We start from the raw sequence: 18512 nt of genomic DNA, 5'->3' as shown, positions 1-18512 counted from the left end.
CATACTAGAGACACTGCCCAAAACGTCTGTGAAAAGCCTCGTCGGATTTTCACAGTGGTTTCCACTTCGCTACCGTTCGTTTCTCACTTTCCAAATAGCCCTCGTACTTCACACCCAGAATGACGATGAGCGAGGCCAAACACGATAGCCTCTTTTTGATTCTCTGTCACGTCCTTACATTTACCCATGTTTCCGTACAACGTCCGCTTGGAACACAAATGGTTCCCTGCTCGCTACTGCCTTATGCTCACTTAGAGGCAGTGAGAGCGCGGTTGAGCACGTGACTCATTCGTTACGCCATTTGCAGGAACTTAACGAATGATCTGTGTTTTGTAAACCCTCGTCGCCAGTTTTGTACAAGTCTCGTCGCTACTGCTGTGGAGGAAGAGTTTGCGAGTTCGTGGAACGTCTTCTGGTGCAGTACATCGCTGAGACGATTTCTCCTTGCCACTCTTACACAGCTTTGCCCCAGGGTCAGGTAACAAAATAGGAGAACGAAAGCCCTACAACACTCCAACAAATTAGTAAAAAAAAAAACCACACAAACGCGTTAAAAAGTTAGTTATCTTTGTGAACTGTTGAATGATTGAGTCTGCAACACAGCATGTAATATAACAGAAAAATAGGCCTTCAATGAAGTGCAAATAATCGTAGGTAAATTTCACAGTGCATAGCAACTGAAATTTACGCCAACTGTCTGTTCACTTTTAAGAGTTCACTAAACGACATTCCCTGCCAAAGTCAACTGTTGGCGATGGTCTGTCACCAAGTGGACGAGAGATGCTCTTCTATCTTCCGAGTAGTCTTTTGTCCGTTGTCGTCCGGTCATTAGTGGATTGTACTCGGGCGGCAATTGGCCGAGGCGAAGTCGGTACCTTCATCTTCAGCGCCGCCCGTGGCGCTGGTGGGAACTCGCGCAAGTGGTGAATCTGTGGCACTGGCAACAGCTCGCATCTTTGCGCCTGTGGTGCATTTAACCTGGCTGTGTTTTGTTCGGACGTCGCAGCTCTGTGCGTGCGCACTGGGATGACAAAATTTTTGTCCAGCGAGCGTATGTAAATATGCAGCACCGACGTAAGTAACCGAGGTAAGATAGAGAGCATTTTAATATCCTGTCGGCGCCGGGTACATTAGAAACAGAGCAACAGCTCATACAGAGGAGGAATGGCGAAGGATGAGGGCAAGGTCAGTTAAAGCATCCACTCAGCGGTAAACTTAAACTTGATCGCAGTCCAAAACGAGAAGGTTGGAATCGGACATAGAACTTGCCCAGCATTCGTCAAAATCATGGAAACTTACAGCAGGCTGGCCGGGAGGGAATCTCAGTATTGCTCCCCAAATTAGTGGCCGTTTACCTTCATTGCATCATCTCATTCAATAACCTGAAGTCATCATTCTTATGTATTTACTTCTTTGTTGAAAAGCGAACTGACCTTACATTTTAAGTCAAATTTTTGCGTATGTTGGATAACAAGAGATGAGCTCTGACAGCACAGATGACTAATTCACTAGCAAGTGACATTTTTGTGAGGGGTGTCCAGTCTCGCTGGTTTATGGTGCTAATTTTTATTTCTTTCACTTCAGATCTATTATTATTTAGTGACCTGTTACAACGTGTGTGAAATTATTTTCATTATACATTTTTAAAGTTACCGTAAAACATGGAGCGTGGATTGCTACTTTCGTACATATTGTCTAGATGGATTGACATATATACAACATCGTTTGCAACTTTATTTTGACTGTCATTCTATATTTGTTTAATAAGGTGATAATATGTTATGACAGTCATCTGATAGTCCTGGAGTTACCATGTCGTATACGTACAAACTGTCAAATTACTGTCATAACATATTAACACATGAATTCAACAAATACAGAACGACGGTCAGTATAAAGTTGTCAACGTGGTACATGTATGTCGATCCATCTCAACGTAGACAATGTATACGAGAGTAGTAATCTATGCTCAATGTTCTACCGTAACATAAATATGCATAATGAAAGTAATGACACACACATTGTGCTGCAAGTCACTCGATAACGCCAATTTAGTCGAAACAGGTCTGTTGTGAATGTGAAAGAAATAAAAATTAATATCACACAGCAGCGCGTCTGGACACTCATTACAAATATGTCACTTCTTGACTTATACTACGCTGTAGGACATAAGTTAATTAGCATTCAGATATCACAATAAAAGCGATACACAATAATCGCCCGAACAAGCTCTGAATATCTGCCTACAGAATTGGTTTCCGACCATATGCCTGCCCAAGATGTCAGCGTATTAAAACTATGAATATCCACACGACTCTTCTAAGAACATTCCAACCATTATGGTTTGGCCGGCCGTTGTGACCGAGCGGTTCTATGCTCTTCAGTCCGGAATCGTGCTGCTGCTACGGCCGAAGGTTCGAATCCTGCCTCGGGCATGGATGTGTGTGATGTCCTTAGGTTAGTTAGGTTTAAGTAGTTCTAAGTATAGGGGACTGATGACCTCAGACGTTAAGTCTCATAGTGCTCAGAGCCAATAACCACAGCGCATATGTTGAGCTTGTTTGGTAATGCCAGAAATGTCAAGCTGTTATATGTTGCTTGTTTACAGTATCAGTTACTTTCCAAGCATGCTGTTAAGAGAAGCTTGTGCCCTTCAACGGTGGCGTTACAGCGCCAAAGACAGGCAATATCTTGATAGTATACTGTTTCTGCAGTGGTATGATCCTTTCCGCAAGAAATGTTGATCAGGCCGTCAAGACACCATCTGCTTCGTATTGCAGTTTGGGAAAATAAAATTAGTCACGATAGTGCGCTAAGGCGAAAAAAATCTAACAGAACTGCGAGAGATGTGCACGCGCCCAAGCTGTGTTATCGCTTCGCACTGCCTCCCCTGCTGGAGCGTAACTGATAACGTACCACTGTCTCAAGCGTAGGTCCTACGAGCCACGGAAACAGTACTGCTCGGTTGGTCAGCTGATGGCCTCCACTGCCTGTGTGACGTCTGCGCTTGAAGGCGTAACAGCTGCCGGATGACTTGTCCGGATTTATCACCCACAAACAGGCCCCAGTCTTTTGTCATTTGGTATTATGGTTCAAATGGCTCTGAGCACTATGCGACTAAACTTCTGAGGTCATCAGTCGCCTAGAACTTAGAACTAATTAAACCTAACTAACCTAAGGACATCACACACATCCATGCCCGAGGCAGGATTCGAACCTGCGACCGTAGCGGTCACGCGGTTCCAGACTGAAGCGCCTTTAACCGCACGGCCACACCGGCCGACTGGTATTATGGCACACCGGGGAAGTTGTCGTTATCCCGCATAAAACCACTGCTGCAAGAATACGCAAACAAAGAGAGTAAATCGATTACTTCGCTGATGTTCCTCCCCTGTGCGTTATGTACACACGAACCGTGTGAGTAACTAAAACCGGGTAACCACAGCAGGGTGGTCTCAGGTTTAAAATACATCCACAACAAAAAAAAAAATCAAATGTGTGTGAAATCTTATGGGACTTAACTGTTAAGGTCAACAGTCCCTAAGCTTACACACTACTTAACCTAAAATATCCTAAGGACCAAAACACACACACACACACACACACACACACACACACACACACACACACACACACACACGCCCGAGGGAGGACTCGAACATCCGCCGGGACCAGGCGCACAGTCCATGACTGCAGCGCCCTAGATCGCTTTTTTAAATATATATATAAATCTCATTTTGTTCGTTTCATCTGCTCGGGGCGGACGTCGCAAGACATCCGTTTCAGTTCGTCGTTGATCCATTAACTCAGTTTTCTTATTACAGAGGGCAGTTGACCCTCTGACCGACCACGCTGAGTTACCGTCACGGCTATCCGCTCGGCTAATCCCGCGCGGCTATCCACAATCAAAATGGTCCAAATGGCTCTGAGCACTATGGGACTTAACTGCTATGGTCATCAGTCCCTTAGGACTTAAAACTACTTAAACCTAACTAACCTAAGGACATCACACACATCCATGCCCGAGGCAGGATTCGAACCTGCGACGCAGCGATAGCGCGGTTCCAGACTGTAGCGCCTAGAACCGCTCGGCCACTGCGGCCGGCTTATCCACAATCCCATGTTCTCTGGGGGTTTATGGAGTTTTCATCTCAGAAGGGGAAAATAAAAGTGAATTACTACTGCGTGACACCTAGATCTGAAGAGCAAAGGGTACAGTTGGTTTCACACTGAAAAACATCGCTAACAGTACATAATAAAAGATATGGCGCGTGATATCAAGCGAAACAAGGATTTAGATGTAACTTCCTGGCAGATTAAAACTGTGTGCCGGACACAGGACTGGCGGAATTGGAGCAGTGAGGACGCGTCGTGGGTCGTGGTTGAGTAGCTTAGATGGTAGAGCACTTGCCCGCGAAAGGCAAAGGTTCCGAGTTCGAATCTCGGTCCGGCACACAGTTTTAATCTTCCAGGAAGTTTCATGTATCATCATATCAGCGCACACTGCGCTGCAGAGTGAAAATTTCATTCTGGAAGGATTTAGACATCTGAAGATAGGCACAGGTACCAGGAACCGAATGTGGCACGAATAAGGAAGAATTTTGGTAAAATTGCTCCTACTGGCACTTCATTTCGGCTACATTAATTCAGAGTACCACAGTGAACGAGATGCAACTGAGCTCTTAACCCGACTATTAAACATGTGAATCACAGACACTTTTGAAAAAATGGTTCAAATGACTCTGAGCACTATGGGACGTAACTTCTGAGGCCATCAGTCCCCTAGAACTTAGAAGTACTTAAACCTAACTAACCTAAGGACATCACACACATCCATGCCCGACGCAGGATTCGAACCTGCGACCGTAGCGGTCACGCGGTTCCAGACTGTAGCGCCTAGAACCGCTCGGCCACCCCGGCCGGCAACTGCGTTGGTAACCTTGCCTTGTACCTCCTCTCACAGATTAATCATAACAACTTTGCTGCTCAATCCTTAACATTCCCGTATAGCATCACGAACGAGCTATACGATGTTGCTAAAACGCATGAGCCAATTCTTGTTAACCGCTTCTACAGCAATGATTCACTCTAACCTTTTACTTATGAGACTCAACCGTGCACCATTGAACCAAAACTGACGCTTTAATTCGTTTCATACATCTTCTTCCCAGTATCAGCTTCTTCGAACCATGCAGTCAGCGACTGCTTCCGAAGGTACCACAGTTTCGCTTGCATTTTACAGCAAAGTTTATTAAACATGCACATTTTTCCAGCGTTATCCTCAATTTACTGCAGTCTAGTCGGGCCAGAAGTTTCGGAAGCTCTCATGCGTTTCAGAGCAGTGAACAAGCTGAGACCCTGATTATTGAATAAACTCGCCTTTTCTTCCAATGCCGATATGGTAATCGTTAACGGTTCTTCAATAGAATAATACGTGTAACTGCTACGCACATAGTCCGTAACAGATGCGAAGTGTGTTGCCGATTTTTCTTCGCGACTTCGCAGCATGGACGAAGCATCAAAAAACTGGCACGTGGATAATCATTACGTGTCTAGTACGACAACGTTCCGCTGGTTTACCGTCTGCAGTAAGAGATTTCGAGTTTAATGGTGGTCATTCGCTCGGATTACGCTGCACCTACTGCGTATTATCCTTCCAGCAGCAACTCCAGACGTAGCACCCGAGGAGCAAAATAAAAGCTTTAAAGACTGTCTCTTTAGATGGCTTCTACGTCGCAATATGTCAAGAAAGGGTTGAAAGGGGAATTCGGCATAAAGGGTTTTCATAAGATCTTCCAGGAAAAAGTCTGTCTTCCTTCATGGTCTCTACAGTTTAAGAGAGGAGTAGTGTTTTGTATGTGCTATCTGTCCTGAACGGAAGAAAGTTGTCAGCAGAAAAAAAGAAAAACCATGAGAGGGTGGAGGGACGCAACGAGAACTACAGCAAGGAACAATTCTTCAATTACGTTCAGCAAAGTTCCCTCACGCCTGTAAGTGTCGAGTACGAATGTAATTTATATTAAGAACGCGACAGAGTCTCGGAGGTGCTCACCAAATTCCAGTGGCAGTCGCTGCAAGAGAGACGTTCCACATCACGGTATGGTCTACTGTTCAAATTCCAAAAATGGCTCTAAGCACTTGGGACTTAACGCCTGAGGTCATCAGCCCCTGGCTTTAGAACTACTTAAACCTAACTAACCTAAGGACATCACACACAGCCATACCCGAGGCGGGATTCGAACCCGCGACCGTAGCAGCAGCGCGGTTCCGGACTGAAGCGCCTAGAACGGCTCGGCCACTGAGCCCGGCTAAAATTCCGAGAGCATAGTTTCCTAGACGAGTCAATCAACGCGTATCTCTTCCTCCTATGCGTATCTCGCTATTAAACCACGAAGAGCTCACACAGAGGCATACCGACAATAAACCTTCCCGCGAACCATTCGCATAATGAGCATGATAAATTCTAGAAGATTTCAGTGGGCAGCCCGTCTGATGAGAATGAAAGAGGACCAAGTGGTTTCAAGAATATTCACGGAGAAATCATTTGGTAAGAGACTTAGGGGAGACCCAGAAACACATGGGCAAACGAAACTAAAACAATATGCAACAGGACGGGTATAAATAGCAAACCAATAAATGCTCCTTGCGGAGCACAAGAAAGGCGAAAATGCTTCTGTTTCAATTAAGAGACTGCTGTAAAGTAGGTTACCAGCCGCCTCATTCTATCTTCCTCAGCAACTTTAAAAATTTCCCAAACATTTTGGCACGCGAATATACTCGTGCTCTTTTTAACGTGCAACTCACCTCTCACTACCATAAGCTCCCGTAACTGCAACTCACCCACAACCCACTAGTCCGCCTCTGTAAGTCGTCATACTCATCCACTTCCAGTTGCCCTTTCTCGCTCACTCGTTCAGACCAACTCATTGTCATTATTAGACCTCGTATTTTAGGTAGAAACCTATTTTGTTCTTCATTAAATAAAGGCAATAAAAGTTGTTCATACACGAATTACGCCAATTTATCTTGGAAAACGCTAGTTTTATAGCACCTAAAAATACCTAATTTCAGGTTAATAGCTGACTGTATCCAACTTTTAAAATCCGGTCCAAATTTGTATGACTAAAATTACCCTTCTGGTCTTCCCGGCTACTTAGAAAACAGAAATTGAATGATAACTGGTTTGTTTGCATGCGTGAACGCTAATCCTGTGTCAGACGACAACACAAGCCAGGCCGTTCCAGCCATCGCTGCTCCACAGAGCTTTGTCGATCGTTGTGAACCGTCAAATGGGCCGGCAGGGCACTGAGGAGCCTTGTTATCTGCCTCAGGCGCCTTGCTGCCCTGTCTGAACAGCCTGTTTAAAACACCTGCACTGTCTTCATTCAGTCGGTCAGCGTGGTGCTCGGATGTGGTGAAATATTTCACAGCGACAGTGCACTTGTGGAAAGCCAAGCATGGCCAAAGTAGCCAGCTCCAAATCATCTCTGATTCAGCAGCGGTTACAAGAATTTCCTGATTTCTCTACAGACGGAGAAGTTATTCACTGCAATGTGGGCAACAAAGACGTAAGTAAAACGTTACCCTTTTATCTGCTACGCCCACTCAGAAACAGTTATGCCACTTTTTTCCCGAGTTAACTTGGACCAAACACATACGAATGCAAAAATATTGTTTCTAAACCCTTCTCGTACGTAAATTCTTCCACAATGTATTTCTCATTTCTTTTTGTTTCTCGGTACTTTCTGAACAGATGTCGCATTTACGTCAGCATGTTGCAGGGATTAAACATCAAGCAAATTAATAAATCAAACTTGAAACAAACGTTTGTAACTAAACCAAATGCAAGACACAAAAATGAATTTCATCTTGACTTGTGTCGAGCCATTGTTGCACAAAACATACTATTCAATGCAGTTGAAAATAGCCAGTTCAAAAGTTTTCTAGAGATATACTGTCACCGCAGCAATCCATCAGAATCCACACTGAAAAAAAACTATTTAGATACTTTATATGAAAATACATTGAGCAGGATAGGTGAAGATTAGGCGATTGATATATGTGGAACGATGTCGATGAGACAACTGACTGACAAGGTCGATGTGTGTTGAAGATATTGGGCGATAACGATGTTCCGTTCCTCAATGGTCGTTTCCTTCCCCTTGTGGCCCATTCTGCTGTTCCACGGTACCCACGTCCGACGTGCTGTTGCTTCACGGCCGCCACACGACTACACAAGTGTGGAATGCACTCCGGGGCTGCGTCAGCCGTTTGTTTGGTTGAAAGTAGTCCGCTGTACGAATACATTTTGCCCTGTCGTAGACTGTGCAGAGTGTAAAATATTTTATTTTCCCAGAATAGATTCGTGGCATACGGGAAGCTTCGTTACCAAGAACACGGTTATCTGACGCTACATCATCGTACTTATTCGTATCGGCGCTGTGGGTGATTTACTATCCCAACACACCATCGTAGTTTGTCACCACCTACTGTATGAATATTTATTTCCATGACTATATATACAATGGGGCGAAAGAGGAGGACGGCTCACCGGTCTTCTCGCTGATCATGAGGAAGCTGCGGCGCACGTCCCCGTAGGCGGCGACGAGCGCGTGGAACTGGGCGTCGGTGTAGTGCAGTGGGAGCCTGGCGACGCAGAGCATCATCTCGGTGGGTGTGGGCGCGACGGGCACGCGCTGCCCCCGCAGCAGGAAGACGCGCTCTCGCTCCCAATCCTCCAGCAGGTCCGGCTCGTCCAGCGAGGCGCGCGCCACACCGGAGCCCAGCCCGCTCTGCAGCTGCACCGAAGACACCGGCAGCTCCGACAGCAGCTCGCGGATCTCCTGCGGGAACAAGACAAAACACGTATAAACTCAGCGGCTCCTTTTTAAAGCTTTCTTGTCTATCTGTCTGTCTTGTACAAATTTTGCAACTGATTTTAAACTAACTTTCCAATGAGCTCGAGACTTAGCTCAGAACTGGATGAATGTACAATATTTAACACTCTTTCTTGCCGATCTGTTCGGTAGGGGTGGACATGGCGAGTGGGGAGCAGAGAAGTTTCGTATGGCTCGGGATCTCGGCTGTCCCGCATGACTGGAGTGTTGTGTGGGTAGTATCTGAATGCGTTCCTGATGGTATGTGAGCGGACGAACACGGCTGAGCGTAAAAAACGAGGAGGATGGGGGGGGGGGAGATAAGGCAGAGGAAGAGATGTGTACACATACGTAGGCAGAGTCACGGGTAAAATTCTAGTATGTAAGTATTTAAAAATTAATCGTCAAATTGTTTAAAATACGTTGAAAAATTTCACTACACGAGACTAAAAAGCAGAAAATGTTTAAATAAAAATAAGTTTTTATAGTATGTTTTTCAATCGTACTAGAAAGTTTAAAAGTAATTTCTCCTAGCCTCATACCGATAGCCCTGACAATTTGGGGTTGTGAGTTTTTAACAACATTGACAATACTAATAAGATTTGTAAGGAAAAACATGGGGCGCATGCAACAGGTAATAGGAGTTGAACTATACACGCATCAGTTGTGTACTGCAAGCATCGCACGTTTTCGTTTAAAAAATCTTGTAGCTACTAAAAATTCACCAGCACCAATTCTCCAGACTTGTAAGGGTTTAGGAATCTGTATGGGATCAGCACTTCAGATGGGGCCTGCAATTTGTATGGGATTAAAATTACTTTGTGACTGACATATTGTAATGTTGAAGAGAGGGAGAGAGAGAGTGAGTGGGGGGAGGGGGAGGGGGGGGAGGGAGAGGGAGAGAGAGAGAGAGAGAGAGAGAGAGAGAGAGAGAGAGAGAGGGGGGGGAGGGAGAGAGAGGGGAAGAGGATTAAGGGGAGGGAGAGGAAGAGAGGGGGAGGGAGAGATAGAGAGGGGAGAAGGGGGGGGGCGTGTTGGCGGCGTACAGCCAGCGAAATTTTACAAGGCGCTGCAAGCAACCTACAAAACAGGCAACACTGTGAGCACGTGGCGCTCGAGAAAGAACTACCACTGGGTGGTCCCTCCCATTCGACTCACTGAAAAGTCACTCGCAACGTAATTTTCATCGGAGTATCGCAGTATTTGTAGGCTTGGCAATCTGTACGGGACTAGGAGGAATTATTTTGTACTTTTTAGTCCGATTTAAGAATTGTTATTTTAAAATTTTATTTTTATTTAAATAATTACTTCCAAGGATCTAAGGGTATGAAAGGGAGGTATCAACTGAGCTAAGTAGATTGGGTGATTGGTTGGCCAGCTGGTGTTAAGTGACTCAACAGTGAGATGATGTGTCCCTCATTCATGGGATAGCCCACCTGGAGTTGGTGGCGTCAGCCAGAAACCTCAACAAATTCTGATAGTATATACGACTGGTAAAATCTACACACACAAAGTAACATTCCTGATTATGTTGAGCTCCACAGCTGACTGATACTACTATTACTGATGGAAGAGAACCATCACAGCCATATTAATACGTATTTATTGTGTCACGACCGGTTTCGTTCCTTTAGACCATTATCCGATTGTCGGGTTGTGTCAATACCATGACACAAAAGGTCCGGTAGTCATATGTAACGGTAGAGACAAAATTCGGAAACGATGATCACATAAATATCTGTCGACCGCCTGGAGAAGCTTGGCAAGCAGCAAGTGCATGCGACACAGCGTTCTGTGTACAGTAGACTGTAGAATGGCAGAGAGAGTACTCGTCGTTTCCACATGTTGTATCTAACTTTCCAGACCTTTTACATAACGACAATGGTAGAACTCAGCAATCGGATGATTTTCTAAAAAATTAAATCGGTCGTGACACAATAAATGTGTGTTAACGCTACTGTCACAGTTTTCTTTAATCGTTAGTATGATTGATGGCAAATTGATACCAGAGATGAGAAATAGTTGCACGAGAGATAAAAGTACAGAGTGGCTATAGTTAAAATTTCGCTAGTTGAGCCAGCTTAGAACGATAACTATTTAACTTATGGGTAGCCAACTTTATAGGAATGAGTTCAGACTGTGTTGCAGGATTTGCGTTGTTAGTTGTGTTAAGTTTCATGACTTGCCGTCAGGCGCCTATACTGGTACGGCGACATAGGGCTGAAGCGCAAGCACCTGTCTCCATTACAGTTGCATAAAGTCAACATGGGTCTGGACAAATTGCGCTGGAATCTACTCGTAGAGCTGTTGTATCAAAACAACAGGGAAAGTGCTGCTGTTCTTCGCAAGTGTCGACGCACTTAAAGGAATATGATGTCCTCTTTCCTTCCGCAGTGGCTTTGAAGAACATGATTCGGAAGTTTGAATTAACTGGCGATTCGGGAATTGCTCCTGGGAGAGGTTGAAGGAGTTACTGTTGCCATAGTTGATAATGATGCTTCAAGCAGTGCTCGAGCTGTGCCACGACAACTGGACACCCCATGGAACACCGTTCGAAAAATGAGGCGAACAATTGTGAAATGTTATCTCTAATGCGGTTCTATGGACGCCACGGTTCTACATCTACATCTGCATACATACTCCGCAATCCACCATACGGTGCGTGGCGGAGGGTACCTCGTACCACAACTAGCATCTTCTCTCCCTGTTCCACTCCCAAACAGAACGAGGGAAACATGACTGCCTATATGCCTCTGTACGAGCCCTAATCTCTCTCTTATCTTATCTTTGCGGTCTTTCCGCGAAATGTATATTGGCGGCAGTAAAATTGTACTGCAGTCAGCCTCAAATGCTGGTTCTCTAAATTTCCTCAGTAGCGATTCATGAAAAGAACGCCACCTTTCCTCTAGAGACTCCCACCCGAGTTCCTGAAGCATTTCCGTAAGACTCGCGTGATGATCAAACCTACCAGTAACAAATCTAGCAGCCCGCCTCTGAATTGCTTCTATGTCCTCCCTCAATCCGACCTGATAGGGATCCCAAACGCTCGAGCATTACTCAAGAATAGGTCGTATTAGTGTTTTATAAGCGGTCTCCTTTACAGATGAACCACATCTTCCCAAAATTCTACCAATGAACCGAAGACGACTATCCGCCTTCCCCACAACTGCCATTACATGCTTGTCCCACTTCATATTGCTCTGCAATGTTACGCCCAAATATTTAATCGACGTGACTGTGTCAAGCGCTACACTACTAATGAAGTATTCAAACATTACGGGATTCTTTTTCCTATTCATCCGCATTAATTTAAATTTATCTATATTTAGAGTTAGCTGCCGTTCTTTACACCAATCACAAATCCTGTCCAAGTCATCTTGTATCCTCCTACAGTCACTCAACGACGACACCTTCCCGTACATCACAGCATCATCAGCAAACAGTCGCACATTGCTATCCACCCTATCCAAAAGATCATTTATGTAGATAGAAAACAGCAGCAGACCTACCACACTTCCCAGGGGCACTCCAGATAATATCCTCACCTCCGATGAACACTCACCATCGAGGACAACGTACTGGGTTCTATTACTTAAGAAGTCTTCGAGCCACTCACATACTTGGGAACCAATCCCATATGCTCGTACCTTAGTTAGGAGTCTGCAGTGGGGCACCGAGTCAAACGCTTTCCGGAAGTCAAGGAATATGGCATCCGTCTGATACCCTTCATCCATGGTTCGCAAGATATAATGTGAAAAAAAGGCGAGTTGCGTTTCGCAGGAGCGATGCTTTCTAAAGCCGTGCTGATACATGGACAGCAACTTTTCTGTCTCAAGGAAATTCATTAAATTCAAACTGAGAATATGTTCGAGAATCCTGCAACAAACCGATGTTAAGGATGTTGGTCTGTAATTTTGAGGATCCGTCCTCCTACCCTTCTTATATACAGGCGTCACTTGCGCTGGTTGAGCAACGTTCCTAACCTGATACGTAAATGTGGTACGCAATTAACAAAATTTTACTCTCTCGCGTGGAAATGTAAATGTGTGTCAATAGTTTATTCGCTATTTCTCTTCCAGATGTCCTTAAAAATGTTTCCCAAAGTTTCATTTTCCTACGATCAGTAGTTTTCCATGGGGCCTCTCAAGTAGTGAAAGTTTCATTCTGACAACACAGGACGTTCCTCGGGCCGGTCTGCAGGCCAGACCGACGTAGGGCTACGGCAGTGACAAAGTAAACTATTTCTTTCCTAACCTCCTTACGAGTTCAACGTCTCATTCATTCATTCATTCATTATGAAGACATTTGAACTCCGTTTTTCGTGAAGACAATGCAAAGTTGCCATATATAAAATAGAAATCAATCATCACCGTCATGGTTCTGATGTTAGCTACTTGGTGTGCATATAGTGTGTGTTCGATGATAGGCGACGAGAAATGAATGAAGAGTGAAGCACTAGGTATTTACGTTTCGACAACTCTGCAGTAATGAGCAAGCAAAACAGCATTGTACACATGGAGTGAACCAAATGCGGTTGTCCACTGCTGACAGACCTCGTACTCACCAGGCCATCCACATTTCGGTTTTTCGAGGTTTCCCAAAATTACCTCAGGCAAATGTCGGGATGGTTTATTTTATAGGGTCACGACAGATCAGAGCTAGCGCACTGTGTCCAATGAGCTCTATGACTTTTTCGTCAGCACCACACTAGAGCGTAAATCACGTAAGAACGTTGCCACCTAGAGTAACGGTAACTGTATTACAGCTTCAACGAAATACCCCGTAAGATCGAACGACCCTGCAATCTGCTTGAACATGTAGTATCACTGCCACAGATGCTACCACAACGCCGCGCCAACACAAGGTTGGCAGCCCGTCTGCCGAGCACAGCGCACTCTAGCGGGCTGTGCAGCTCGACGGAACTGGAGTGTGCCTCGTTCACTTCTTAGCTAGATTTCAACCTAGGCAAACGCACTTTCATAATCGGCCCTCAGCCAGTCCTGTTTGCATTGATTCTCTAAGGAAGGACCATCAGGCTTAGTCCCTGAGAATATGTTGTATTAGTTCATGGTATTCCATGTTTTCGAGATTGTTAGTTCATAGCCGCAGCTGCAGTCCTACAAACTACTGAAGATAAGTGATTTTCATTGTACTATGTGTTTCTTGAATAATAATCCTTCTCTCTAACAGTGTCCCGTACCGCATATTATTGCAACCTTGACTCCTTCAGCTCCTATCAACTCGGCCTCCTAATTACTTGCATTTAGTAACGAGCTGAAAACACCCACGCGTTTTGTGCCTCTAAACAGTGAGACACAATAGAACAAACCGTAGGGACATCTACATCTACATGATTACTCTGCAATTCACATTTAAGTGTTTTGCAGAGGGTTCATCGAACCACAATCATACTATCTCTCTACCATTCCACTCCCGAACAGCGCGCGGGAAAAACGAACACCTAACCTTTCTGTTCGAGCTCCGATTTCTCTTATTTTATTTTTATGATCATTCCTACCTATGTAGGTTGGGCTCAACAAAATATTTTCGCATTCGGAAGAGAAAGTTGGTGACTGAAATTTCGTAAATAGATCTCGCCGCGACGAAAAACGTCTTTGCTTTAATGACTTCCATCCCAACTCGCGTATCATATCTGCCACACTCTCTCCCCTATTACGTGATAATACAAAACGAGCTGCCCTTTTTTGCACCCTTTCGATGACCTCCGTCAATCCCATCTGGTAAGGATCTCACACCGCGCAGCAATATTCTGACAGAGGACAAACGAGTGTAGTGTAAGCTGTCTCTTTAGTGGACTTGTTGCATCTTCAAAGTGTCCTGCCAATGAAAGGCAACCTTTGGCTCGCCTTCCCCACAATATTATCTATGTGGTCTTTCCAACTGAAGTTGTTCGCAATTTTAACACATCGGTACTTAGTTGAATTGACAGCTTTGAGAATTGTACTATTTATCGAGTAGTCGAATTCCAACGGATTTCTTTTGGAACTCATGTGGATCACCTCACACTTTTCGTTATTTAGCGTCAACTGCCACCTGCCACACCATACAGCAATCTTTTCTAAATCGCTTTGCAACTGATACTGGTCTTCGGATGACCTTACTAGACGGTAAATTACAGCATCATCTGCGAACAACCTAAGAGAACTACTCAGATTGTCACCCAGGTCATTTATATAGATCAGGAACAGCAGAGGTCCCAGGACGCTTCCCTGGTTGAATTGGCTCTGAGCACTATGGGACTTAACTTCTGAGGTCATCAGTCCCCTAGAACTTAGAACTACTTAAACCTAACTAACCTAAGGACATCACGCACATCCATGCCCGGGGCAGGATTCGAACCTGCGTCCGTAGCGGTCGCGCGGTTCCAGACTGTAGCGCCTAGAGCCGCTCGGCCACTCCGGCCGGCCCGTGGGGACATTTAGGTGCACAATACAACAGTAAAATCATGTTATTCAACGAACGAGATCTCCATATTTTGTACCAAATTTTATCCCTAGCAACAGTAAGTAAATAATCCTGTACGTTTTGCACAAGTGACGCAGTGCAGAGGAACCGCCGCACTATGGAAGCGTTAGCCGCTGCCTTCGGCACGTTATGCACAGTGGTGTGCGTCGGTCCCCGGGTTTGGTGGTAACAGGCGGACGGCGGTAAGATCTGTACGGCGCGATTATTCTAATTGCGGCTCTCCGGACGAGAAGCTGGCGGTCATTCGCCCCAGCTGGCTGGCGCCCGTATGCACCCTGGCCGCCGCGCACTGCCAATTAAACGTAGCGGATTCCTGGCGAGCCGACTCTGCGTCCTCTGGCTGCCAAGGGGCACCGATGTCTCGTTTCCTCACCTCCTCCCCCTCTCTCTTTCGTCGGCTGCCACCACAACAACCTCCATCGACGACCAGCGAGGCGAATAACTGTCATTCGACTACCTTCCGATAAAGTTGTACACGTTCAAATAAACGGGTTTGCTGCCGGGTGACGTCTTCGAACACCGCTGATGTTTCGACAGGAGCACACTCTGCCATTCTCAAGGCACAAATGCAGGGAAGAAGAAATGTGCAAGCAAATTTAATACCTCGGTTCACAGAGGAGAAACAAGGAAGACACCACACACACACACACACACACACACACACACACACACACACAAAGATAACCAACATCTGAAATATCTATAGTTACTATTAATAAACAGGTGAGGTAGCACTAATTCTGTCCCTTTGTTTTTTGATGAGAGACAGAGCCGGATTACAAGCAGCATTTAAACAAAATCCACCATCTCTGTTAATAATGTTCCTTGATAGTCTGATTTCAACAGCTTCCTTAATAACACTATCCCAATAGCTGGACGTGCAAGCCAGAATCTCCGTGTTGTTGTATTCCATAGCGGATTTGCTCGGCTGTTGTAAGCGTGTGTGACGCTTATGTTCAATACACCGGTCTTCCACAGTCCTGATTGACCAATATATGACATATTGATTAATAGTAACTATCGATATTTCTGATGTTGCTTATCTTTGTTTGTGTTGACACTTGTTCTGTGTGTGGTGTCTTTCTTGTTTCTCCTCTGTGAACCGAGGTATTAAATTTGCTTGCACATTTCTTCTTCCTTGCATTTGTGCCTTGAGAATGGCAGGGTGTGCTCCTGTCGAAATATCGGCGGTGTTCGACGACGTCACCCGGCAGCAAACCCGTAAGTTATTTGAACATTCAATTCGCCAGCAAAAGTTAAGGTCTCACAAAGTTGTACACGTTCAACGTCCAAAATAAAATCATATACAGAAATTACAAAAAACGTCAGGAGAGAGAATAAGCTCTGACTCGAGTATTCTAAACTTCTGTGTCCCACAGGGATCCACACTTGGCCCATTGCTCTTAATTTAACACAAGACACATCCTACGCACAGTGAATTATGACAATGTTGCTACTCATGCAAATGATACTCAACTCTACTATTCAAGGATAACGACGCGGAAAAACTGGAACTAAAAGCAAACTTGAAAGAAAATAATGCTACCCAAAGGTCTCCTGAAATAGATTTGCATAATAACATTACTGAAACACATTCTTTAAATTTCAAACTAAAAAACAAACACAATGAAGATACCAGCATTTGCGCAGATGAGCGCATAGGAGGAAACTGCTCATACAAACAATTTTTTTGGATCATGGATGGTGAAAATTTAAGGAGGGAAGAGAGAGGAGGAGGAGGTGGTTCAAATGGCTCTGAGCACTATAGGACTTAACATCTGAGGTCATCAGTCCCCTAGAACTCAGAACTACTTAAGGCTAACCAACCTAAGGACATCACACACATCCATGCCCGAGGCAGGATTCGAACCTGCGACGTAGCGGTCGCGCGGTTCCAGACTAAAGCGCCTTTTTTTTCGTTCGTTGTATCTGCTCGTCGCGGACGTAGCAAGACACCCGTTTCAGTTCGCCGTTGGTCCATTAACTCAGTTTTTTTTAATTATTACAGAGGGCAGCTAACCCTCTGACCGAACACTCTGAGTTACCGTGCCGGCTATTCTCATTTTGTTCTCTTTCGTTCGTTGCATCTGCTAGGGGCGGACGTCGTAAGACATCCGTTTAAGTTCGTTGTTGATCGATTAACTCAGTTTTTTTATTACAGAGGGCAGCTAACCCTCTGACCGAACACGCTGAGCTACCGTGCCGGCGTTTTTTTGTTCGATATAGTTCGTTGCGTTTGGTCGGGGCGGACGTCACAAGACATCCGTTCAAATTGACCGTTGGTTCCTTGACTCAGTTTTTTTATTACAAAGAGCACGCAGCCCTCTGACCGAACACGCTGAGCTACCGTGCCGGCTGTTAGTGGGAGTCTATGCCTATTATCTATTATCGTATTAATGTCGTGGTAAGCTCCGAACTCAAATGGATCACTCTCTGTTGGATGCACTATCAGCATCACCAAAACAAAAGACGCTCTTTAGTTGGTATCACTCTAGAGTGTTCAACTGCCAGTATGGAACATGATCAGACACGTGACAGCCGATCTTTCCAATAAACGCCAGCGCGACCAAAACTAACGTACTGTGATCAAATGAACTGCGTACTACACTAATTTAAAACATCAAATGTTACAGCGAACATCAACGACGATGATTCGTTGATAAAATAGAATATTAATGGTGAAATGAGATACAACAGCTCCTTGTACATTTTTTTTCATCGTTAGCACGAAACACTGTACTGAAGTCGGTAAGACTTATTAATTACGCAGACTCTCTTCTTTTCCGAAAGCTAATGAAGTTCGAAGAGAAAATTATTTAAAAGCAAGCTGCAAGAAAGAATAACCAATCACACAAGTGACGGGGAAATTTACACTTGACCAACAGTTATTGTTATTTCTTGTTTAAATAAAGCTTCATCTTCAAAGGCAGAGAACTTGCAGTAGCAAACATCGGATTTCGAACCCCTCTGCATTGTTGGCAATTACTTGACATCAAGAAACATCAAAAAATGGTTCATCAAATGGCTCTGAGCACTATGAGACTTAACTTCTGAGGTCATCAGTCCCCTAGAACTTAGAACTACTTAAACCTAACTAACCTAAGGACATCACACACATCCATGCCCGAGGCAGGATTCGAACCTGCGACC

General features: G+C 44.8%; 1 protein-coding gene across 2 annotated transcripts in view; it reads right to left on the bottom strand.

Annotated features, from left to right (window-relative positions):
* LOC124555054 (ribonucleoprotein PTB-binding 1-like) overlaps positions 1-18512 on the bottom strand; it is a 365639-nt gene that overhangs the window by 83585 nt on the left and 263542 nt on the right. For both annotated transcript variants that reach the window (XM_047128828.1, XM_047128829.1), the window contains exon 2: positions 8552-8843. In XM_047128828.1, the coding sequence (XP_046984784.1) occupies positions 8552-8843 (292 nt within the window). The remainder of the gene's footprint in view (positions 1-8551; positions 8844-18512) is intronic.

The sequence above is a fragment of the Schistocerca americana genome, chromosome X, assembly GCF_021461395.2.
Source record: "Schistocerca americana isolate TAMUIC-IGC-003095 chromosome X, iqSchAmer2.1, whole genome shotgun sequence".
Lineage (NCBI taxonomy): Eukaryota > Metazoa > Arthropoda > Insecta > Orthoptera > Acrididae > Schistocerca > Schistocerca americana.
Note: the sequence above shows the minus strand (reverse complement) of the source record. Positions and strands in the feature narration are given on the sequence as shown.